We start from the raw sequence: 27073 nt of genomic DNA on the forward strand, positions 1-27073 counted from the left end.
AAATGTGGCCTGACCATTGTGATCCTGCCACCATTGTGAAACAAGTGTTCAATGCGGCACCTAGAATGACAGTGAAGTTCTTATAGAATTACTAGGTGGCTGGTCATTCAATTAGATTCCTGTAGCAAGCAGTAAGCAATTTATCCCACTCTTATTCCTGACTTTTCATAGGGCAGCAAGAAATAGTATTTACAGTGAATGACTAAAAAACTATGCTCTAGTATATACTTTGAGTTCTTTGAACTCAAATGTCATCCGTCAATATTCAAGTTTACATTTTTGTCTACTCAGTAGGAATGGAGTGATGAAAGTGACCTTTCCACAACTGCTTTTGAATAGCTTAGACATGCTAGTCAGGAAACAGAGAGATGACTGATGAATGTGAGTTGGAATAAAAATCAGATTTTACCCACAAAACGGCTAGCATTTTGTGTATTCAGTTTTATATATCTTTTCTCACAACAGATATGAAAAATAAAATCACTTATAAATACATGCTGTTGAAATTAGTGTTATTAGAGGGAGGCGTGATGCCAAAATCAGTGCAGCACAATTTAAAAACAAGTAAATAGTATACATTTCCCATAGACATATTCTATAAGATATTTTCAGTGATTTTATATCACATTTTCTAAGCCAAATGAAATGCAAAGATTGAGAAACCTTAACGATAATGGTAAAGAACATAGTTAATTCACCTGTAACGTAACTGATCAATTCACTACTGACATGCTTAATTATGCTCGACCATGGAGATCAATTTAAAGGATTCTGGCAAAATGCTTAGGACTGCAGGTTTTCTAACCTTTGAAAAGAAGTTTTAGTTATTGTTCATGGTCCTAACAAACCAGTGGAAGCTCAATGGTCCATTCATAATACCCTGTCATTCACTATTAAGTGAAAGATAAGTTTTCATTGCAGGAGGTGATGCTTATGAAAAGTTAACCCTAGGAATGGAAAAGTCACTTAGCACATAAAAGCACATACTGTTCTTCAGAGTTCAGTTCCCAGCACCTATGTCTGGCAGTTCACAACTGCCTGTAACTCCAAGTGCATATAACACACACACACACACACACACACACACACACACACACACACACACACAGACACATATGCAGGCATGTGATTAAAAATAAAAAAGTAAATGTTTTTTAAAGAGCCTTACCAACAAGTAATGTTTACTAGCATTGAAAGATATAGAATTCAAATGCATTCATGATTTGTAGATGCTAGGGAGGTTATCCCATCAACACATCAGAAAATACTTCCCTTAATCACACACATTTCTATAATAACACAAGTAAGAAACTTGCATACACAAGAAGAAAACACTACAGGCATACATGTATCAAAAGTATTATTGTTAGTACTTGCAGGAATTAGTTTTTTAACCTCAGTTGAACTGTTTTAAGCACTCTGAAAATTTGCTGACAAACTAAATAATAATATGGATAACATGGGGGTGTCTACTGTCATTATTGTCACAAATGATGTAGCTGAAGTAAAACATATCAGTTAAGTACACAACAATCTTTGGAATTTTGTCAGAGTAGAAAAAATAATTTAAAAGATTTTTATTTTTTAATTAAGAAATTGTTTATTCATTCCACATACCAACCACAGATCCATCTAATTCTTCCTACCATCCCCCCCAAGCCTTTCCCCTCAGCCCACCCTCAGGCCCTCTTCCAAAAAAGTATGGCCTCCCATGGAGAGTCAGCAAAGCCTGGTACATTCAGCTGAAGCAGGTCCAAGCTCCTCCCCCTGCACCAAGGCTGTGCAAGGTGTCCCACCATAGGTAATGGGCTCCAAAAAGCCAGCTCATGCATCAGGGATAGATCCTATTCCCACTATCAGGGGCCCTTCAAACAGACCAAGCTACACAACTGTCTCACCTATGCAGAGGGCCCAGTCCAGTCCCATGCAGGCTCCACAGCTGTTAGTCCCACTAACATGAGTTCCCACTAGATTGGTTCAGTTGTGCATTTAAGTTTTCCCATTATGGTCTTGATAGCTCTTGCTTATAGAATCCCTCTTCTCTCTCTTTGACTGGACTCCCGGAGCTCAGCCTGGTGCTTGGCCATGGCTCTCTACATCTGTTTCCATCAGTTACTGGATGAAGGCTATATGATGACAGTTAGGGCATTCACCCATCTGATCACCAGGGTAGGCCAGCTCAGGCACCCGCTCCACCACTGCTGTTAGTCTAAGCTGGGGTTATCCCTGTGAATTCCTGGGAACTTCCCTCATACCAATTTCTCCCTATCCCCATGATGTCTCCCTCTATCAAGCTATCTCCCTCATTGCTCTCCCATTCTGCCCCTGTTCCAGCTTAACCATCCCATTATCCAATGTTCCCATCACCTTCCATCCCCTACGCTCAGGATATCTCATCTGTATTCCCTTCCCAAGACATTATATGTTTCTTTCTTAGGGTCCTCCTTGTTAGCTAGCTTCTCTGGAGCTATGGGTGGTAGTCTGGTTGTACTTTGTTTTACATCTAGCATCCACTTATGAGTGAGTACATACCATGTTTGTCTTTCTGAGTCTGGGTTACCTCACTCAAGAAGATATTTTCTATTTCCGTTCATTTGCCTGCAAATTTCATGATGTCATTGTTTTTTTTTTTACTGCTGAGTAGTACTCTATTGTGTATATATACCACATTTTCTTTATCTATTCTTCAGTTGAGGGGTTCCAGGTTCTGGCTATTATGAATAATGATGCTATGAACATACTTGAGCAAGTGTCCTTGTGGTATGATTGAGCATTCCTCAGGTATATGCCCAAGAGTGGTATCATTGGGTCTTGAAGGAGATTGATTCCCAATTTTCTGAGAAGTCACCACACTGATTTCCAAAGTGGCTGTACAAGTTTGCATTCCCACCAACAGTGGAGGAGTGTTCCTCTTGCTCCACATCCTCTCCAACATAAGCTGTCATCAGTTTTTGATCTTAGCCATTCTGACAGGGGTAAGATGGCTTCTCAGCATCATTTTGACTTGCATTTCCCTGATGACTAAGGATGTTGGTCAATTCCTTAAATGTGTTTCAGCCATTTGAGATTCTTCTGTTGAAAATTCTCTGTTTAGATTTGTAGCCATTTTTTAATTGGATCGTTTGGTATTTTGATGTCTAGTTTCTTGAGTTCTTTGTATATTTTGGAGATGATCCCTCTGTCAGTTGTGGGGTTGGTGAAGATCTGTTCCCATTCTGTAGACTGTTGTTTTGTCTTATTTACTGTGTCCTTTGCCTTACAGAAGCTTCTTAGTTTCAGAAGGTCCCATTTATTGATTTTTGATCTCAGTGTCTATGCTACTGGTGTTATATTTAAGAAGTGGCCTTAGAGATCAGGGAAATAGTGAGAGCCATCAACTAACCTTATTTCACCAGCTCTGCAGCTTCCAAAATGCCACGACTTCCTGTCTACCCAGGCTTTTATTGCCTTGCTGTTCTGCCTTCTCATTGGCTCTTAGTCCAGCTACTTCAAAAATGAGATGAACTAAAGGAAATTTACTTTTTAAATTAAAATAATATTACATCATTTTCCTTTCCTTTTCTCCTTCCAATCCCTCCAAAATGTAAGCTGCCTTGCTTCTTTTTCAATTCATGGCTTCTTTTTAATTATTGTTGCTAACACAGTCATGTTTTAGCTAAATGATTAAGATTCAAGAGCAAAGAAAGAATTTTGAAAACAGTAAAAGTGACTTTTCACATAAAAAGGAACTCATAAAACTATCACTTTCTTAGAACAAATCTTAAAAACATAAGGGAGTAGGATGATATACTTAAAATACAGAAATTAAAAAAAACTACTGAACAAGAATATTATGCCTACCAGAACTATACTTCAAAAATGACAGATAAAGACTGTCCCTTGCAATCAGAAGTTGAAGGACATCATCACCTTGACTTTCAAGAAACACCAAGGGCAATATTTTGAATTAAAAGGATACAAAACAGCAATATGAATGCATACAAAGACAGAAAAGTAAATAGACTAATAAGGAATACTACTATAGTGTTTTGTCAGTCAATTTGAATATAAAGGTATAAATATGAAAGTTACTTAAAGTAACTGTGAAAGCTGTATATGGATATATAATGTGAGAAATATGAATCATGACACAATTTTTTACATGTGAATAAATAAAATTAGAATTATGATACAGAACTGAAGTGCTTGTTTTATATGAGCCTTAGGATAACCACAAAAATATCTATAAAAATACAAACAAAATATCAGTCAAAAATGAATATGGACAATCATAGGAAAATGAGAACTAATAGACTGTGAGAAAGATAGAAAATTATTTATCAATAATTATTTTAAATGCAAGTGGATTAAGACCTCAAATCAAAAAATGTTCAATTACTTCAAGAATTAAGAACAAAATTCAACAACTAGCTCCTTAAAATATATTTTCTTTAAATATAAAGATAAAATAAGCCTGAAAAAGTGGAAATATGTTCCTTTCAAATTATGACCCAAAGTAATCAAAGATGGCTATATCAGGTAAAATAGACTTTGAGTCATACTAGGAAGCAAGCGACAACAAAGTACCATTTTATAATGTAACATGTCAGTTTACCACAGAGACGTAACTACTATAAATCTGTATGTACCTACCATTTGATCACCAAAACATGTCAAGTGAATATTAACAGAATTATAAAGTACCATAGAAACAGAATAATAGTTGTATACTTTTGTTCCCCATTTTCAATTAGATAGATTATCCATAGAGAAGAATCATAGTACAACACTGGACTCAGGCAGTGTTATAGATCAAATGCATCAAACATAAAGAACATTGTACATAAGAGAGTCTATTTTCTCATTAAATATACATGGAAAAATTTCCAAAATTCATCATATATAAGACACAAAAGAAGGCTTAAAAACTTTAAGAATACTAAAAGCATATTAGATTTCTTTTTCTGGCACCATTAAAAAAAAAAAACAAACTGTAAATCCACAAAGGAATCCACAAAGATACCTCCACTGTAGACTACTGGCAATGGTCAAGAGAGTGCCTGAGCTGATCTACTCTAGTGATTGGATGGCCAAACACCCTAACTGTCATGATAGAACTCTCATCATCCAGTGACTGATGGAAACAGATGCAGAGAACAATGGCCAAACCCCAGGTGGAGCTCCAGGAGTCCAGTCGACAAGAGAGAGAGGAGGAATTCTATGAGCAAGAGATATTGAGACCATGATTGGAAAAAGCACAGGGACAAATAGCCAAACTAGTGGAAACACGTGAACTGTGAACCAATAGCTGAGGAGCCCCCATGGAACTGGATCAGGCCCTCTGGATAAGTGAGACAGTTGATTAGCTTGAACTGTTTAGGAGGCCCCCAGGCAGTGGGACTGGGACCTGTCCTTAGTGCATGAGCTGGGTTTTTGGAACCTAGTGCCTATGCTGAGACACTTTGCTCAGCCTTGGTGCAGCAAGGAGGGCCTTGGACCTACCTCAACTGAATGTACCAGACTGGGCTGACTCCCCAGGGGAGACCTTGCCTTGGAGGAGGCGAGAATGGGGGAGTTGAGTTGGGGAGAAAAGCTGAGGGGTGGGAGGAAGGAGGACAGGGGAATCCATGGTTGGTATGTAATGTCTTAATAAAAAAAAAAGTTTAAAAAACTGTAAATGAGTGTGGTGGTTTGAATAAAAATGGCCCACATAGGCCTATAGGGGGTGGCACTATTAGGAGGTATGGTCTTGTTGAAGTAGGTGTGGCTTTATTGGAGGAAGTGTATCACTGGGGGTGGGCTTTGAGGTTTCAGAAGCTCAAGCCAAGCCTAGTGACTCACTGTCTCATCCTGTTGCCTGCAGATCCAGATGTGGAACTCTCAGCTACCTCTCCAGCACCATGTCTGCCTGCATGCCACCATACTTCCCATCATGATGATAATGGACTAAACCTCTGAACTGTAAGTGAGCCCCAATTAAATGTGTTCTTTTATAACAGTTGCCATGGTCCTGGTGTCTCCACAGCAATAAAAACCCTAACTAAGCCAATGAATAACAGAAGGAACTTGGAATGTTCACAGTGTGGCTCTTGAGAAACTAATGAAGCAAGAAATCTAAACATAAGTTAGAACCTTGAGACAAAATAAAGTAAGTTAAGGGCCTATTTTGCTTAAAATGAACTCTAGTTACATCCATATTTACTGTAAATGACATAAGGAATGTTGTTCTTCATGACTGAATAAAGTTTGTTTAATACAACATTAATTTGTCCATCTGTTTTCAGACACCTAGACAAATTACATAACATGGCAATTGTGAATAGTGTTGCAATAAACATAGATGTGCAAGTATCTATGTGATTTTTTTTTTTTGAGCTGAGGATCGAACCTAGGGCCTTGCGCTTGCTCTACCACTGAGCTAAATCCCCAACCCTCTATGTGATATTTTTAATTATAGCCCAATAGGTTTATACACATGAGTGATACTGGGAGATCATGTGGTACTATTACTTCTAGATTTTCCAAGAACCTCAATAATAATTTACATAATAGCCATACTAATTTGCATATCCATTAGCAGTATATAAAAATTTTCTCTTGCCTGAATGCTCAATAACACTTATTTGTCTTAATCATAGCCATTTTGACTGAGGTAAAGTGGAATCTTCTTTTTTAATTTAATTTTCATTACACTGAGAGCTAAGGATGATGAACATTTTTATGTTTATTGGTTACTTATCCATATTTTAAGAACTGCCTGTCTGCTTCATTAGCCTATCTATTGATTAAGTTGTTTGGTGATGGGGTTGTTTCATTTTTGAGCTCTTATTTTCACACATTATGTAGGCTTTCTCTTCACTTGATTAATCAATCAATTCCTTTGTTGTGCAGAAGATTTTTAATTTCATGAAATCACATTTGTCATTTTTTGGATTTATTTATTGGGCTATTCGATTTCTTTATGGAAGTCATTCCCTAGGCTTATACCTTGAAGTATTTTCTCTGAGTTCACTTCTAGCAATTTCAGACCTTACATTAAGGTCCTTGATCATTCTGAACTGAATTTTTATACAGGATTAAAGATATGGAAATACCTTAAACTTCTACATGTTTGGTTTTCTGCAGAGCCACTTGTTGAAATTTTCTTCAAAGTATGCTTTGGAAATCTTCAAAATTCAAGCGGGCTGTACCTATGTGGGCTTATTTTCTGGCTTCTATCACAGTGATTAAAAGGAATTAAATATCCAAAATAAAATTATGACCATATATTTCCATGATTTTCTTATTACTAGAGTTTCTACTCCATTTTCATTTAAAAAAAAAAAAAACTTTTTCAGGCTGGGGAACTTAGCTCAGTGGTAGAGCGCTTGCCTAGCAAGTGCAAGGCCCTGGGTTCGATCTTCAGCTCAAAAAATAAAAATAAAAAATAAAAAAAGTTTTTCACATGATATATTCAGAAAATACTTTATCAGCCCTAATTATAAATGTGGAGGAAACAGCATTAGACAAAGAAACAGCTATTTTCAACAATATAGAAATTATCTTCCAGCTGGGGCATATTGCAGTGGTAGAGTGCTCTTCCAGCATCCTTAAGACCCTGGGTTTGATCCCCAGAACATAATAAATAAAGAAGTAGTGAAATAAAGAAAGGAAAGGGGAGGGGAGAAAGGAAGGAAGAAAGGCAGCTGTTAATTGTGACTCTTTTTCCTTTTACATTTTTCATATATTACAAAAGTAGAAATCATATTTTTCAGAGTAGGTGTATCTTTTGTAACTATAGTAACGAAGCTTTCCATTTTTAAATATCTTATTTATTTAGCTAAAAGCAGCAATGCAAAGTTCATTCTGATTCTAGAATCATGGACAATTTTAGACAACTGCTCAAAGAATTGAAGCCTCTTTGATAATGTAATTTAGAAGCATTTAGATATTTTTCAAAGAAAGTTTACCATATAAGTCATTTTTGTTATGTGCAACCTTAAGATTTGGAAAAATTTCCTCATGGCATATGTTAATTTTAAACACATCTTTAAATTGTTAGCATTCATTAAGCATACCCAAATCATAGGCAATTGTGATATAGTGTCAAAAATCCTTCATATGAAGTAAAAAAAAAATCTAAGTTGGAATTGCAGTTCTGCTTCTTATTACAGACTGTAAATCTAGGCAATTTACTTTCTCTGCAAATATTCTTTCAATAGTAATAAAAGTATACTCCTTAGCTGATATAGTTTTTCTGAGAATAAACTGAAGTAGCAAATGTGAAAGGACTTTGTAGATAGTAAGTTTCCATAGTAAAAGTATGAAGAAAATGTAACAAAATTAACATTAAGTGGATAATTATCATGTGATGGTCACTGTTCTAGTTGTTTGCTTATTTTATATTTATTGTTCTTAGCAAGACCAAGACCTATGTGTTGCAAGGAAATAGCCTCACACTGGAAACCCAGATAACTACTCAGTACTAGTGAAATTATGGCTATTGGAAGATAATCTACAACCACTAATTTACTAAACCAGCATAATCCCTAATGACAATCTCTAAATATTTGTCCTTACACCCAGTGATAAGTTTAGTCTTTCCCTCTCATCAAGGACACTTTTCTTTGCAACAGATGGGGACCATTACAGTAAACCACAGCCCATCAAAATGCAGAGTTGTGGAGCCCAGTACCAATGGATTCATTTTCAAATACTCATGCACCTAAGACTCAGGAAACATTGTGGAAGAGGAGGAAGAAAGAATGTAGGAGCTAGAAGATCAGGGAATTTGTTGTGAGACTGTGTCTCCTAGTCACATCAGAAGCTATACTTGTAAAATCCTACCAACAGTACTACTCAAGCATGAGCTGAACAAGGATGACACCAAGAACATGCCAAACTTGACAGGGAAAAGCCCATGAGGCCTCACAAAGAACTACAGGCAACTGAGTAAAATTGGGAGCAGGAGAGGTGGTCCTCCTCCCCAGGAAGAGAACACCAATTAGTTGTTCAGTGCTAAATGGTCAGACCTGAAAACATACATACAAGAAATGTTATCTAGACTAACCAGGTTATATTTAGGACTATTTTATGTACATACAAATACTTGTGTGTCTTCAGTAATAATGAAAAAAGAGGTCATGAATTTGAAGGAGAGTAGGGAGGGCTATATGGAAGAGTTTGGAGAGAGGACAGGGAAGAGAGAAATGTAATTAAATTACAATCTCAAAAATAAAATTAAAAACTGAAATATGTATATAGTCATCTATAAAAGGTTCCCTGGTATTTAACAGTCTTAACACTGTTTGAAAACAAAATATCAAAAAAAAAAAACAAAAAAAACCAGGATCCTCTGGAGTCAAGGAAATCAGTTCTGTGTGAGCTTCTGTGAAATCAAGAACATATGTTAAATAAGCAATGGCATAGACAAAATATTTCCCATCCAAAAGTGAGGAACATGAAAATAACAAGAAAAGATAAGACCAAAGCAAGACTGAAATGCAGCAAGGAAAAAAATATCATAGCTCCATATGTGACATCTGTAGCTCATGTTGGCATCATATGGGTTACAACAGCCTTAAGAAATCCAAGCCCTCCAGGTTTGCCATCTATAAGAGTTATAACCTCTCTTTGGGTTGGATACATTCCATGCCTACAGCTTTCCTTTGAGGATGGCTCACAGTCCTGACATCTTTAACATACTTGGAATCACTACTACAACTTTCTCTTCACCTTCCTATCTCTACATAGTGGCCTTTTGGGGCTTCCTTATGGATAATCCAACCCTTCCACACATGTCTTGGCTTTAGTGATTTTTCTGGAAACTTGGTGTAAGCCTACATGACCTCCTCATTCTTAATTCTTTCATATCTGTAAAACTAGTGTCATATTGACATTGGGCTACCATTGACTGCTGCCCACTTGAAGTGTAGCCTGGCTTCTTGAACCATGGTTGTAGTGGCCTCTAGTGTACCTTTGAAGATGACCACACAGAAGCATTTTTTAGATATTAAAAAAAAGAGAGAGAAAACAATGGGATCCTTATGGTGGCATTGTCAGATTAAGCTCTCTTTTCAAATAAATTTGCATTTTTCACAAGTTATAGCCTATAATGAATGGGGAGGTGGTATTGTCTATAAGATGCTATTCCTATTGTTCCCAAACAGAACTATAGATTTCTTTTTAATGGTGATAATATTTTAAATAATATAACTGCATTGTCTACATTCTCGTCTTCAACTATAAATTCACTCACACTCCTTTCTTTACCAACCTGCACATTTTTCATATTCTGCTCTTTCTCTTTCTCTCTTTCTTTCATTGTAGACCTAAATAAGAATACTGGGCAGGAACCATGCCACAACCTGAGTGCTAGCTTATCTTGACATTCTTTTTGTGTGTGTGTATGTAATTTTTTTATTAATTTTTTTCATTTATTGACCTGAGTTTCCCCTCCCTCCTCTCCTCCTGTTCCCTCCCCCCACCTCCCTTCTATCCCCACCTCAGCATCCACTCCTCCTCTGTCTCCATTCAGAAAGAGGCAGGCCTCCCATGGGAGTCAACAAAGCATGGCACATCAAGGTAAGGCAGGACCAAGCTCCTCCCCCTCCATCAAGGCTGGGCAAGGCAACCCAGCATGGGGAATAGGTTCCAAAAGGCCAGCTTAAGTGCCAGGGACAAGTCCTGATCCCTGATGCTAGGAGACCCACAAACAGACCAAGCTACACAACTGTATCTTGACATTTCTTACACCAAACAAATTAGTCCACTACTCCTATATTCAGCCTTACTTGAGTTCTCAAGACACAGAAAGAATGAAGACAAATTATTTGCCAAATTATAACATGAATAACCTCTAGTCTGGTTCTGATAAAGTCTTTGTTCTCCTCTAAAATGAGCCAGGCCTCTACTGTCCAATTTCTCTCGGCTTCTGCTCTTCCAAACTCCTCCCAGAATGTCCCATTAAACTATAATTATAGGACTTTAGTACTTGTCTAGTCTACAGCTCCCAACTCTTCTACATTTTTACTGCAGACCTGTTCCAGAAGCTTACGAACCACAGGGATGGTTTTGTCATACCAATAGCTCCCCTCCACAGTGTCAGTTTTCTATAGTACTTCCTTTTCTCACTGCTGTGATACACTATATGACAAGAGTAATTTGAGAAAAGAAGGCATTTTCAAAGTCCCAGTTTAATAAGGAGTTATAATACATGGCAGGGAAGACAGTGTCATGAGCACTTACTCTGCAGTCAAGAAACTGAAAGAGATGAATGCTAGTACTGTACAAGTACTCCAGGACTGTAATACTTGTAATGTCCCACAGTCAGGGTTTGTCTCCCTTTCTCACTCAGTGTCTCTGGAAATGTCTCTATAGATCTAACTAGAGGTATATTTTTATTAATTGTTATATACATATATGTATACCTATTTCCTAAGTATATAAAATATATATTTATATAAATACATATATATATAAAGCCTTTGTTCATACATATAACTTTTTATATGTAAAATACACACACACACTATATATATATATATATATATTCCTTCTCAGTCTGCATAATGTTACATGTATGTATGATTTCATGACTGATCATTTGGTACTAAATAATCAATTAATGTGTTATTTCTCCTACTTTTAGCATTCCTTAGATGCCTGTAGTTGTTTGAGTAGAGTTAAGACCTTCTGGGCTTTTTCCTGTCTTTGGATATTGTGTCTCCTAGGAATGTCAGAAGCTACACCCATAACATTTCACCAACATGGCTGCCTAAGCATTAGCTAAAGAAGGACAACGATAACAGACATGTCAATGTGGGGCTTTAGTTTTCAAGGGCTTAGATAGCTCAGCCCATTCATCTTGTGGCCAGAGACATCCATATTTCCTTTGCACTGGTTCCACTTACTATATGCAACTGCCCTTGGCAGATATCTCTAAGATCTGGCATCACCAGCATCTTGGGTTCTGCTCTGAAATTCCAAACTTCAGTTTAATAGCACAACAGTAGGAAGGGACTGGGAGAAGAGGAAAGAACAGAAACTGTGATTGGGCTGGGAAAAATTTAAAAAAGATGTGTGTTGTAGTTTTGGGGTCACTGAAAATTGGGCACTGACAGTTGTATGCATAGTGTATGGAGGGATAGTTGGGCTTCTGGACTCCTCTTCCTATCACTGATGCTGGGATAGAGGATATTTTGAACAAGTGGCCAATATCTGACAGAGCTGACATTGATTTTGTAGCTCCAATCTGTGCACATCAGGATTCTTAACACTGAAGTTTATGGGCTGTGCAGGTTCTCCCATTCTCTGGAGGCTTCTCAGATTGTATGCCCTGAGGTGACTGTTATTCTAACCAGGGTTGGGGGTTGGGTTGTAAGAAGTAATTGCAGCACTAAGATCTGTACAGGAAAATGACCTCTTCTTATATTTTCAAAACATGGGAAGTATTAATTAACCTGCTATGGGGATGAAGCTATGGATTTCAAGGAGTGTGCTGTAGCTTCAGAATTTTCAGACTCTACAGTAGTAAATAGAATGTAGGTTCCTCCATAGGTTGATCTATTTGCTGTATTGGGATATTAAAGTCCAGAGTTATGGGGTCTGTTCCCAGGCACAGAGAAAAAGCTACTTTTTCCTATGCACTTCACTGCCTTGGCTGTTGTTTTGACACTTGCTGTTATATTTGTCTGTCTATCCATCTTACTTTCCACAACTGTCTCTCAGGTATGTCCTGAGGCAATGGCCACCTAAACTTGGGCTTCCTGACATGTGATTGGTTGTCTACTGAGCCCCCAGAATAGTATAGTTTTAAACAAATTCCTTATCATTATGGTGCCCAAACACTGCCTCCATCCCAAGTCTATAAAGTGACATAGTGGGATTTTACTTCACTGATGACCCATCTGCTGGCAGAATCACTGTCTCATCAGAACTTGCAACTGAATTTGAGGGTTTCCATAGTTGTGGGTTGTCTTTTGGGTAGTAGTGCAAGTGTTTTCACTAGGACTCCATCTTAATTTCTTTTCCTTTTGCTGTGGTAAAATTCTCTGAGAAAAGCAACTTAAGGGAGAAGGGGTTGTTGTCTGTTTTTTACTCTTTTTTGGGGGGTGAGCGCCACTCATCTCCCAAATAAATCACATACAGAGACTTATTCTTAATTATAAATGCCCAGCCTTAGCTTGGCTTGTTTCTTGACAGCTTTACTTAACTTTAAATTATCCCACTTAGTTTTTCTTAACTTCTCTTATCCCATCTACCTTTTGCCTTGGGTCTTTCTCCATTCTCTTATTTCTGTAAATCTTACTCTTACTCTGTGGCTTGCTGTGTAGCTGAGTGGTTTGCCCCTGGAGTACTCCTCCCTTTCTAGCTACTTTTCCTCTTTCCTTCCAGATTTCTCCTTTTATATATTCTCTCGGCCTGTCAGCCCTGCCTATCCTTTTCCCTGCCTTGCTATTGGCTGTTCAGTTCTTTATTAGACCATTAGGTATTTTAGAGAGGCATAGTATCACAGCTTCACAGAGTTTAAACAAATGCAACATAAACAAAGTAACACACCTTAAAATAATATTCTACAACAGAGAAGGATTTGCTTTAGCTCACAGTTCAGGATACAGTCCATTAATGTAGGGAAGTCACAATGGCAGGAGCTTTGAAGCAGCTGGTTGCATTATGCCCACAGTCAGAAGTGAAGAATGCTTGCATGCAAATATTTAGCTCACTTTCTCCACTTTTATATAGTCCAGGATTTCCTGCATAGAGAATAGTGCCCTTCCATGGTGGGTAGATCTTTCCACATCAATTAATACAAGCAAGAAAATCTTGCATAGGTATGTCCAGAGAACAATCTCCTAGGTAATTCTACTTTGTCAAGCTGACAATTAACTCTCTCATATCCCCTAGCCTATCTTCTAAATGAAGCTTCTGCTTCTTCTCTTCATTCTGGAGACCAACAGGGCTGGAGCTGTGGATGGCTTTGCTTACTTTTTTCCCCCATTGCATCTTGCTTTTTCTTCTTACCTTTTACATGCCGGAATGCAAAAGCAAGGTTTAATTTGGGATATCCAAAAACAATACAAGCCTAGGCAGGGACTTCATCCAATACATCCAACACAGTGGAGGCTGGAGGAAGTGCCCACCTCTGTGCAAGCTCAGTTTTTAAAGGCAAAAACCACAAGGTTACATCATTTAGAGTGCTAGTATGGGTACAATTCTGATTGGCTCACTTCTAGGGGCTTTCTAGAAGTCATGGCTTAATCTTTACTTCTAAGGGAGTGGTTGCCCACCACCATCTCTCATTGGCTGCTCTCAGGTGGGGACATTTCTATGGTCAATTACCCTGGAAACCAGGGTTGGAACATTCTTTGGTCAAACAGTTACCTAGGGAACCAGGGAGAGGACATTCCATAGTCCTGCAGTCATTACCTCTTGACCACCTTGTGACTCTGTACTTTTACACTTCCTGGTTTCTGGAATCTGGACTGACTGGTTTCAGTAACTCTTGGCCTATTCTAGTAACTCATGGCCTGTACCTTGTAGATGTAACCATCTTGTTAAATATGAAACACAGAGCCAATTGCAGAGTTAAAAGCCAAGAGGTCAGAGCAATAGCTGAGAGCTGAAAACCTTACCCTTCACTGCTGCTCTGTTTTTCCTCTCCACAAGAGACCTACTTCCTGTGTCTTGTCTTTTATATAGACTTTCTGTTCTGCCTTCTCATTGGTTATAAACCCAGCCACATGACCTCCTCATCACTGCCTGTCTGTATAGACCTCCAGGTCTTCTACAGTTGGTATTGAGATTAAAGGTGTGTTTTGCCATGCTGGCTGATTCTTTGAACACACAGAGATCCGCCTAGCTCTGCCTCCCAAGTGCTGGGATTAAAGGCATGCACCACCACAGCCCAGCTTCTGCTATGGCTTGCTCTGACCCCAAAGCAACTTTATTAATATACAAATGAAATCACATTTCAGTACAAATAAAATATCACCACAGTACCTAAAAGGAGAAATCTTAGGCCTTAGTTTTGGTCTTATTTCTAAGATGGCTCATTTTGGTCTCACACCACAACCTCTCCTTCCTCCCCGTATATCCACTCCTCCTTATTTCTCTTCAGAAAAGGGCAGGCCTCCCATGTACATTAGCCAGCCATGGCATATCAAGTTCCTATAAGACTGAATACTTCCTCTTCTATTAAGGCTGGTTGAGGCAACCCAGTAGGAAAGAGACCCAAAAGCAGGTAACAGACTTAGAGATAGCTCCTGCTCCCACTGTTAGGAGTTCAACAAGAAGACCAAGCCACACAATGCAACACATGTGTAGAAGGCCTAGGTCAGTTCCATGCAAGGTGTCTGATTGATGGCCATTCTTGGTTGTCAACTTGACTACTTCTGGAATTAACTAAAACCCCAAAATGGAGGGCATACCTGTGAGAGATTTCTGCTTAATTTGAAGTGGGAAGATCTACTTTTCTTCTGAATGGTTGAGGCAGGAAGACACACCTTTATTCCAGTTATTTAATCTAGGCCATGCCTTCTACTGGAAGCCTGTGATAGACTATGGGAACTTTTTTTTAAAGATTTATTTACTTATTATGTATACAGAAGAGGGTGCCAGATCTCATTACAGATGGTTGTGAGCCACCATGTGGTTGCTGGGAATTGAACTCAGGACCTCTGGAAGAGCAGTTGGTGCTCTTAACCTCTGAGCCATCTCTCCAGCCCTGACTATGGGAACTTTTAAAATTGGACTAAATGTATTTTGCATTATGGTATGGCTACAAGCCTATGGGGGGGGCAGGGAGTGGAATGTGGTGATTTGAATAAGAATGGCCCCCATAGGCTCATATATTTGAATGCTTAGTCATCAGGGAGTGGTGCTGCTTGAAAGGATTAGCAGGTGTGGCCTTGGAATAGATGTGGCCTATTGGAGGAAGAGTGTCACTATGGGTGAAGCCAGGACCAGTGGCTCTCTTTTCCTGCTGCTTGGGGATCCAGATGTCGAACTCTCAGCTACTTCTCCAGCTTCATGTTTGCCTCTGTGCTTCCATGCTCCCTGCCATGACAGTGACTAAACCTCTGAGACTTTAAGAAAGCCCCAATTCAATGCCTTCTTTTGTTTTTTTGGTTTTTTTCCTTCCATTTTAAAATTCAAATTATTTTTTGTTGTTTTAATTTTTGTATATTTGGAGATTATAATACAATCACATCATTTTTCATGCCCTTCCTCCCACCTTCACATATAATCCCCTTTGCTCTCTTTCTTTTTTTTTCTGTTTTTTAAGAGATTTTCCATTCACTCTACACACCAACCAGATTCCCCTGTCCCCCCTCCTCCTGCCCCCCAGTTTGTAAGAATTGTCTTGCTCATGGTGTCTCTTCACAGAAATAGAACACTGATCAAGGCATTCATATTATTTTTTCAAATATTTATTTTTTAATGTGCATGAGTATTTGCATTCATGTTTATATGTGCACTGCATGAATGCCTTGTGCTTATAGAGACCAGAAGGTATCATATTCACTAGAACTGGAATTACAGATGGCTGTGAGCCACCAGGTGGGTACTGGGAATCAAACCTGGATCCTCTGGAAGCACAAGTGATCTTAACCTCTGAGCAATCTCTCCAGCCTGTATTTTTAAAAATTTATATTAAGTGTACAAAGTAGTGGCCATCATTATGATGTTTCCATACAAATAATGTATATTGATCATATCCCTTGTCTGCCCATTACTTTCTTATACTCCCCCTCAATTTTACTCAAGCTGGGACTCTAGAGAATGAAGAAATTTCATTAGTAAGTATACTAGAACAACAGTCACAAACTGAGAGATGTCCCAGGAAAACCTGGATGTAAGTTTGCAAACTTCTTGAGACAAGACAGCAGAAGTGTACCATCTCCTCATTCATAAGAACAGTGTTAGACAATGTGTTAAGCTCCAGGGTTAGAAAGACCAATAAAACATGGCTCTTTAGCCAAAGAACCGAAAAAAAAAAAAAAAAGATTTTAAAAGTGACTAGGAAGAGCACTAGGAGGTACTGAAACTTCATACTTCAGAGGTGACTTACAGATCAGTGGTTATTACAGCATTAAACATTAGTCAAATTAGCTAAGCTATAGAAAAAGCCTAGATGACCATCAGCAAACAGAAAAGTGTGGTAGTCCTATGCACACTCACAGCAATTTGATTTAGCAGTAAAATGAATGTAATTGTGCTATTTGTATGGGAATGGAAGTAACTGAAGATCACCATGTTAAATGAAAGAAGTCAGCTTTAAAAAGACAAATGACTCAGAAAGATAAATATCATGTTACCACTCATATGCAGAATCTAGATTTAAACATATGTATGTATACTTCACAGTAGAATGAGTATTCTGTTGGATGAGTAAGGGTCTAATAGTGGGGGAGGAGGTAACAAGAGAGGGTAATAGAAACAAAAAAAGAGACAAATACTGTCCATTGTCTCTTACATAGGAAGTTTAGATTTAAATATGTTTATAGCCCAATGTGGTTGCAGATAACTATGATCCCATCACCTCAGAGGTGGAGGCAGGGGGAATCTGAACCTCAAGGTCACCCTCAACTGTATATCAAGTTCTAGACCAGCCTGTCTCTCAAAAAAAAAAAAAAAACAAACAAACAAACAAAAAAACCTAATATATATAAATAGCAGGAAAGCAGGAGGAATATTGGGGGAGGAATGGAACCAGAGGGAGGTATATAAAGGACAAGACAAGATAAAGGAGGGGTAAAAATATGAGCAAAGTACACACATATAAATATATGAAGTTTATACATATATATACAAGGAAAAATTATATATAAGAAAGTGTCATAAAATATTAAGTTATATGTTAGCTAAGAAGTGTTGAAAAATGAATATAGGTATAGAAATTTGTTCCCCGATCCATTCTGAAACAAGTAAAAATATGTGGCGTATGCCAATACAAGATGTAGTACAAATAATTATCTTAAATTTGCTTGATGGTTTTAAAGGTTGATCCAAGTTTATTTCTATTGAGCTATTTTTTCTCTTGAAGTGGGATTTGTAATGACTATGATTTCAATAAGAGGTTCTAGTATATGTAGCTTAATCATGTTATGTGTCTTCTTGAACATGGTAGAAATTGTCATGGATGTAAATGTAAATAGAGGTAAATACCTGATAGAAGGAAAAGCAATATATAGTATACTATATATTGGAAAGTAACAATATACTATACTATCTAAGAACAACAAAATAGTCCTTTATAAGTACTTAATAATATATACCCAAAATAAACATGAAGTCCTATCAATGGTTGTTTTTAAGTGATTTTGGAGCTTTGAATAAGTGCTAGACAAAAACATCAGTACTTTTTGTATATTAGATATTATTCTGAAGAGAACAAAATATAAATCAATAAATGCAAAAGGTACAAAGAAATGAGCTTGAAAGTTTGAACAACTCAGATGAATGGGAAAGCAAAATTAAAATTGGTATCTTTGTGTTCGATAATTAACTAAAGGCAATTGAGACATGATCACACAGTGTAGATCAGACTTGCCTTGAACTCATGGAAATATTCTTGTATCAGACTCCAAGGGCTGGAATTACAAGCATGAGCCATATACCCAGCTAAAAGAAAAATGTAAAGCCAAAAGTAGTAGAGTAGTCACAAGAGAAGTCATTACATACTTCCTTAACACCAGTTCAGAAATTTCATTTCTGTATTAATGTTTCCAGATATGAATCCCAAAGTAAAGGAACAGCCATAACACTGTTAGAACTATTTGTAGCTTATCTTCTTGTTTGTATGGATTTGACATGATCTGGAAGTCTCTGGTTTATTGGTTACATAGATAGCCTTGTTTTCATTAGTGAGAACGGCTCATGCTTGAGAAGGTTTCCCATGCACACATCTCTTATGTCCTTGCTCCACTTTCCTTACAAATAATATGTAAGAATAGCTAAAGAAAAAGAGGCTTTCAATTTGAAGGAGAGTAATCTTGAGTACATGGGAGAGTTGGAGGGAGAAAATGAATGGAAAAAATCATGTAATTTAATCTCAAAACTAAAAATATTAAAATAAACAAATAGGTGAGTATAATTGTACAGGTATTTCATTCCATGACTGGTCAGGCAGAGGATCCTGGACTCCAGTGAGTTCAAGGCCATAGTGGTCTACATAGCAAGTTCAAGGCTAGCCAAGCTTCATTGTGAGAACCTTCTCAAAAATAAAATTAAAATGTAAAAACATCTCTGAACCAGATGTAGTAAATTACATTGATAATTCCACCACTCAGGAGGCTGAGCCAGGAGGATTCCTATGACTTGAAGGCCAGCCTGGGCTACAGTGACAGACCCTGTCCAAAAGACAAACCTTGTGAGCTGTGGGATCTGCTGCTTCCTTTGAGAATTGTGTTGAGAATTGACTGCATTCTATTCACTGGTCTAGGCATTTTCATCACTCTTCTTATGTAATCCTTACAATTACTCTGTGAGAGCCCAATGAATAGCTTTACTTTGCAAATAAGAAACACTCAAATTCCAAGAAGAGAAAAAAATTAGAACTGAAAATTGTCAGGACAGGTGAAGTGTGTGCTAGAAAAGTTAGAAATAAAATTGTATCTAATCCTCTTCTGTACGTAATAGTTTGTTTATCAAAAAAGTTAAGTTGATTTTTTTCTTTTTTTTTCTGATTTACAGGGTCTCCCTCTGTTGCCTATGGGGAGGGATATCTCTCCCAAGGCTCAAGGGAACCTCCTGTGTTGGCCTCCTGAAATAATGGGACTTGAGGTATGCATCACTACGCACAGCTGGTTTGCTCCTTTTGTTTTCCAGTTACAATAAGTAAAAGAGGTGGCAGATATATTCAGTCATGTGTGCGTGTGTACACACACACACACACACACACACACACACACACACACACACATCTAGAACATGCCTCTGTAATGTTTCCCTTGCATGATACTTTAGTTATCTAAAAGCAATTTTAGTCTTTATTTAGTTTTGCTGAAAGATAAGATTCCTGACATTTTGTAAAAATTAATGATGAATATATGCTTCTCAGGAATAGATTGCACCTACAAGAAGGATCTGGTGGAATATCTAGAAATACTTTACCAGCAAAAAGGAAAAAAAAGAGTCCTGTCTACAACCCTCCCTCACACACACACACACACACACACACACACACACACACACACACCGTTAGAATGCAATTCCTCTCAAATTTGCAATAATAATTCTAGCTGTGCTTTCAGGGGTTATATCTTTATTACATCTACTAAAATTTTGTCTATATTAATGAGAACTAATGACTCTCTATACCACTGTAAACAGGAAAGTCAAATGCCAGAGAATCTGTAATTTCTGAGGGAAAAACTGTGTATTCTGTTTTTTCCCAGAAGTTTATATGTGATTATGCCATATGTGTTTATTTGTAGAGACTGCCTAACATCTGAACATACAAAACCAAACAGATAAACTCTTGCACCATTGCTACCCCAACATTTTACTCTAGAGGAATGCCACTGTACATGGATTACAAGCAGGTTAAAAAGAAAAATAGCTGATTAGATCTCTGAGTACCCAGTGAACGGGATGACAGCCACTGCTGCTGTGGAAACACCAAAAATGGAGAAGAGTGCTTCCAAGGAAGAGAAGCAGCAGCCAAAGCAGGAGGACAGGACAGACCGAGGCAATGCTGATGCTGAAGAATGGATGAGCTCTGAGAGTGACCCTGAACAGACAAGCTTTAAGAGTGGCCACAACAGCTACCAATCTGCAGATACTCAGTTGAAGAAGAAAGAGATGCCCTTCAAGCCACATCGCCAGCTCTGTCGGTCACCCTGCCTGGACCGGCCAAGTTTCTCCCAGAGCAGCATTTTACAGGATGGGAAGCTAGACTTAGAGAAGGAATACCAAGCCAAGATGGACTTTGCTCTAAAGCTGGGCTATGCAGAAGAACAAATTCAATCAGTGCTTAATAAACTAGGCCCAGAATCACTTATTAATGATGTATTGGCAGAGCTTGTCAGACTTGGAAACAAAGGTGACTCAGAAGGGCAAGTCAACTTGAGTCTGTTATTGCCCCGAGGGGCTAGCTCCAGGGAGATTGCAAGCCCTGAATTGTCTCTTGAAGATGAAATAGACAATAGTGATAATTTAAGACCAGTTGTTATTGATGGAAGTAATGTGGCAATGAGGTAAGCCTGGTGTATTATTTCCCACTCCTTTTCTAATGGAAAATGTCTTCCTTTGCAAAACACTATAAGAAGTTCTTAGTTGTTCTTTGTGTCTTGCATTCCAAAGGTGGACAGAGTCTAGAATTATCCTTCTCTTGCCTTTTCATTCCTTGAAATTGCTACCAATTTTTCTTCAAGTATTTTTGACAAAACATTAGATGTTAGTGATGTTTCAACAGAGACAAAATATGTAGTGCCAATGTCCTGTCCTTTCTAGATTGATCATCCTCAAAACTGCTGCTTATATATTGCCAGTTGAAGGCTTACTTAGGTACTTTCTGTAATTCCCAATCCTAGTACACAACACTGGGATCTTTCTTTCTGCCTTCAAGGCAAATGTGTGGTCTGGACTTTTCTCCTCCCACTTGATTGCATCCTTTACCTTAGACTCTTTGATGGTCTTCTTGTAAATTATGCTGGTTCCTATACCTACTGCCTGTATTCATGTCATTTCCCAAGCTAGAAGTGACACTCTCCTTATCTCATACCCTTAAAGATGCACCATGTGGTTTTTTTTTCTAAATTCAGTGACTGTGGTAGGATAAATACTTGCCTGCTAAAGATATGATACTCTCTGAAGCCTGTAAATCTGTTAAACAGTAAAATAGACATTATATATGTATTTAACTTGAGTTTGAGCTGGGGAATGTTACCTTGTATGGTTAATGTTGGCCAAGAGTTGTTGCTAGAGGGAGGCAACAGGATCAGAATAAGTAGTAAGACATGCTACAGAAACAATAGTAAAAGTGTAAGAATGAAGCCATGACTACAGGAATGAGGGTATACTCTCAAAGCTGAAAAGTATAGGGACACATCTGAAGCCAACAGAAAGCAGCCTTACCAAAACTTAGGTTTTAGATTTCTGATCTCTTAAACTATAAAATAATAATTACTATACATGTAGCAATTTGTTATAACAATGGGAAACTAATGCACTGACTCCTGATGAGACTGAAGTAGTGTCATCACTATGGGAATTAGTGTGCTGGTTCCTCAAAAAACTGAAAATAGAACTACCATGTAGTCCAAGTGTGCCAGTCTTGGATATATAACTGAAGGATTCAAGAATGCCTCAGAGATACTTTCATATCAATGTTTATTGATACACTATTCAGAAGAGCCAAGATACAGAACCAGTCTGAATGCCCATAGACCAATTAATGGATAAGGAAATTGTGGTGTACACAGAAGAGAGTTTTGTTTGTTTGGTTTTGTTGTTTGTTTGTTTCAAGACAGGGTTTCTCTGTGTAACAGCCCTGGATGTCCTGGAACTCAATTTTATAGACCAGGCTGGCCTCAAACTCACAGAGGTCCACCTACCACTGCCTCCCAAGTGCTGGGATTAAAGGGTATGAAAACTGAAATTAAAAATTCCTTAATAAAATAAATAAATAAATACCAAACAAAAAAGGTATGTGCCACCACGCCCAGCTTAGAAAAGAGTTTTGTTTGAAGGAAAATTGAGTGAAATAACTCAGATTTGTAAAGAAGAGCAGACTTTTTTCTTCTTTGTCTAGTATAGACATAAATGCATAGCTATTATACATGATACGTAGTAGAAAAAGAAGTATGAGGAAGGAGGAACTATTCCAAACTGAGAAAAAGGGGGAAACCTAGGCTTAAACATATACATATATATGTATATATGGAGTGTGTGAGTGTGTGTGTGTGTGTGTGTGTGTGTGTGTGTGTGATCACAGCAAATGGAGAGGGTATTGGGAGGAAGAAAATCATTGAAAGGCAGGAAGAGGGAAGAGAATTTATTAGTTATTTTTCTCATTTATATAACAAAAGGAACTTAGGAAAGGAAGGCCTTAATGTGGCTCACAGTTTGATGGGACAGTACATCATGGTTGGGAAGGTATGGTGGTAGATATATGAGGCAGCTGCTCACATTATATGCACAGTCAGGAAGCAGAAAAAGATGAATGCTGCTGTTCAGCTACATCTCTCCTTTTGTTAAGTCAAGGACTGCAGTTCATTCAGAGTGGGCATTTCTTCATCAGTTAAACCTTGCTGGAAACAGCCTCACAGTCACAGCCAGAGGTGTATTCTCAAGGAAATTCCAGTCAAGACAAGTCTGCACAGCTCCACCGCTTGTCAACTTTATAGCCAAAATACAGAATTTGAAACTGTAATATTCTGATTCACAACTCTTAAGTCTCAGTTTCAAATGCATTTAGTCCATCCCAACACTGTTCTAAAGCATAAATTATTTTCTAAGACTCAAGAAAATCTCTTGAGCTGAGTGGTGGTGGCACATGCCCTTAATCTTAGCACTTGGGAGGCAGAGGCAGAGGCAGGTGGATCCCTGAGTTTGAGGCCAGCCTGGTCACAAAGTGAGTTCCAGGACAGCCAGAGCTGTTATGCAGAGAAATCTTGTCTTGAAAAACCAAAATAAAAGAAAAAAATGAAAGGAAAAGAAAATCTCTTAACAGTGAATATCTATAAAATTAGAAAAAATAAAGAAAAAAAAACAGGTCACATCCTTCCATCATACAAGGCTCCAGAATAAACATTTCCACTCCAAAAGGGAGAAATCATATAGTAAGGAAAGATGAGATCAAAGTAAAAGTAAAACCTAGCATGAGAAACCGCAAATCCTACACCTTGATGTCTCACAGCTGGGACTTACAATGGCCTCATCTGGGCTCCAATGAGCTTGGGAATCCCTACCCCTTCAGGTCCCTGTAACACATATAGTTTCTCTTTAATGATGACTCCATTGGTACCCTCAGCTTTTTTTCAGTAGATGTTTTTATAGTACCAGTACCTCCAACATACTAGAGTGTCCATGCAACTTACACTTCACCTTCCCTGTTTCATGCAGTGGACTTTTAGGGCCACCTTGCAGGTAGACTGACTGGTCTCAACACCTCCAAGTCTATCATTTCATATGTCTGTAAAAGCATCGTCCTGGATATGATATGATGCTTCCCAGTTCTGCTGGGATACCAAGATACAGGCTAGTTCCCTTCTATCATGGCAGTATTAGCCTTTGTAGCTCTTTGTTGCTGAACCTGGAAAAAACCTTTCCTAGACAGTCAGTTTTTGAGCAGAAAAACCCTTCAGCTACATTTTCCGTTTAAGTTCTTTCCTTACAAACGTTTTTACATTGTCACAACATGGAACCTTACATGGGGGACATCCTGCCCTAAAAGAACATTCCTCATCAAGGGAGATTTCTCTTTAACACTTACAGATGCTTTGTCTTCCCCTTCCTTCTCTACAAATTTCAACATATCCTCATTTCCTCAAAAAACTTTCCATTTTTCATACCTTTGTGATCTCCATTTTCCTTTTTCCAAGGTTTATTTGTATGTTTATTTGTATGTATGTAGTGTGTGTGTGTGTGTGTGTGTGTGTGTGTGTGTGTGTGTGTGTGTGTGCATGTGAATGCAGGAGCCCATGGAGGCCAGAAGAGGGCATTAGATCACCTGGAGCTTAAGTTATATGCAGTAGAAAGCCACTTGGCTCTGGTGCTGGACACTGTACTCCAGTCCTCTACAAGAGCAGCAAGTACTCTTAACCTCTGAGCCATCTATCCAGCTCCCTTCCTTGTTTCTTTATCTTACTGTAGACATGAGTAAGTGCAATGAGCAGCAACTATGCTTTGGCCTCTTTTCAAATTTCCTCCATCAAAAATTTTAGTCATCACATTTTAATTCAGTCTATTACTCTGAATTATAGTAGAAGGGGCTCAAGAAATGGCTCAGCCATTAAGGACCCTGGATACTCTTCTGGATGACCCAAGTTCACATTCTTCTTTAATATTTTTAATTTTTGCTTTTATTTAACATTATTCTTTCCTTTGCCTTTTCCATGCCCACATTACTTATTTTATGTTTAAAATTACATATAACTTCATAGCTTATTCTGCATTACCATTGCCAGTTTATTTTCTAGCGTTATTGACATATAAGGGCTTGGCTAGATTCCAATTGTACCTTTCCTTATGGTTCAGGTTGGTGGTGCTGCTGCTGACACAGCAGTTTCTTTCCTTTGTCTATTTCAGTAGGTGAGACCTCGAAATAATGCTGATCATTAAATATGCCCAAAATAAATCAAGAAGAGACACCTCAACAAATACACAAATCACAACTTTAAAACATAAGAACTAGGGACTGGAGAGATGGTTCAGAGGTTAAGAGCACTGACTGTTCTCCCAGAGGTCCTGAGTTCAATTCCCAGCACCCACATGGTGGTTCACAACCATCTGTAATGAGCACCCTCTTTTGTGTACATAATAAATAACTAAATCTTTAAAAAAAAAAAAAACCACAAGAACTATGGAAAGGCAAGAAGGCACAACTCCTCTGAAAGGTCACACTGCTTATGGTTAAATCTAAAGATCATGAAAGAAGTCAACAGTTCAGTTTGAAAACTGACCAGTGAGCCCAGGATAATTCATACAGATAAATAAAATAAGGAAGCCAATTTAATAAGTCGATTACAGGAAGTTCTGAATTCAGAAGTTGCTTCAGAAAATCAGAAATATGGATGAAATAACTGAAATACCAAAAGTATAAATATTTGAAATGAGAGATTAAATAAACCAAATTAAAATACAGCAGAACGCATTACTGATAGGTTAGATAAAAACAGAAGACAATTAGATATTGAAGACAAATTAGGAATTATTACATTCAGACAGCAATAAAGAAAATAAGCAAACACAACTGCAGTTTTCAAGAATTTCAGGATAGAAGAGAGCTAACTTAATAATGCATAGGGTAGAAAAATAATCTGAAATACACATACCATGTTCAAAATGCATCTTCATTGAAATATAGAAGAAGGGTTGGAGAAACATTTCAATAGATACAGGCACTGATTGCTCCTTTAGATGACCTGAGTTTAGTTCCCAGCATCCACATCAATTATTTTGCAACCAGGGGATATACCTTCAGCTACCAGGGATTTGACATCCTCTTCTGACCTCCCCAGGCACCCACTCACACAGTGTATGCACACACACACACACACACACACACACAAATTAAAAATTTAAAAATAAATCTTAAAAAGAAATAAGGGTGGAGAGATGTTTTAACTGTTAAGAATACTTGTTGCTCTTGCAGAAGACCTGGGTTCAGGTCCCAGCACCCACACAACTCGCAACAATCCATAACTCCAGTTCCAGAGGATTCAATGCCATTTTTCTGACTTCTGCAAGTATCCAAGCATGTGCATGACTCAGGAAAAAAAGATAATAAAATAATATAAACATAAAATAAGTAGAACTTTAAGAAGTAAAAGATAAACAATTTCAGAAAACTTCCAAATCTAAGGAAGAATATAGACATTAAATACAGGAGGGATTTAGAGATCTATATGGTGTGGGAAGATAGCTGGCTGCTGCAAGTTGATCTCTGTCTTCCACATACATGTGAATGCCCACCCTCCATACACACACACACACACACACACACACACACACACACACACACAAATTAATTAAGTGGTTTTAACTCTCCAATTTAAAGAGCAGAGTAAATGATTGATTTAAAACAAAATCCACTTATCTGATATCTGTAAGAAACACATTTTACTGTGGGAAACCACACATACCAAATATAAAAGAATGGGAAATGATGTACCATACAAACACAAGCTGAAAGCAAGGAGTAGCTGGTCTCATACCTGACAAAGTAGACATCAAATCAAAGTAAATCCAAAAAGCTAAAGGTTACTATATATTAATGGTAATAATTATCCATCAAGAAGACATGCAATTATAAACACATATACACCAAACATTGATGTACCCAATTTCATAAAGAAGACATTACTGAACATAAAGGAAGCAATAGGGCATGATACAATAATGGTGGAAGATATCAGTACCCATATTCCCATAAAGAGATAGCTTATCC

General features: G+C 37.9%; 1 protein-coding gene across 1 annotated transcript in view; it reads left to right on the top strand.

Moving 5' to 3' along the window:
• Positions 1-5912: 5912 nt before the first annotated feature.
• Zc3h12b (zinc finger CCCH-type containing 12B) overlaps positions 5913-27073 on the top strand; it is a 40127-nt gene continuing 18966 nt past the window's right edge. The window contains exons 1-3 of the mRNA XM_036175064.1: positions 5913-5940; positions 19654-19743; positions 20397-21158. Coding sequence (XP_036030957.1) covers positions 20554-21158 — 605 coding nt within the window. The 5' untranslated portion in view covers positions 5913-5940; positions 19654-19743; positions 20397-20553. The remainder of the gene's footprint in view (positions 5941-19653; positions 19744-20396; positions 21159-27073) is intronic.

This window comes from Onychomys torridus, chromosome X (genome assembly GCF_903995425.1).
Source record: "Onychomys torridus chromosome X, mOncTor1.1, whole genome shotgun sequence".
Lineage (NCBI taxonomy): Eukaryota > Metazoa > Chordata > Mammalia > Rodentia > Cricetidae > Onychomys > Onychomys torridus.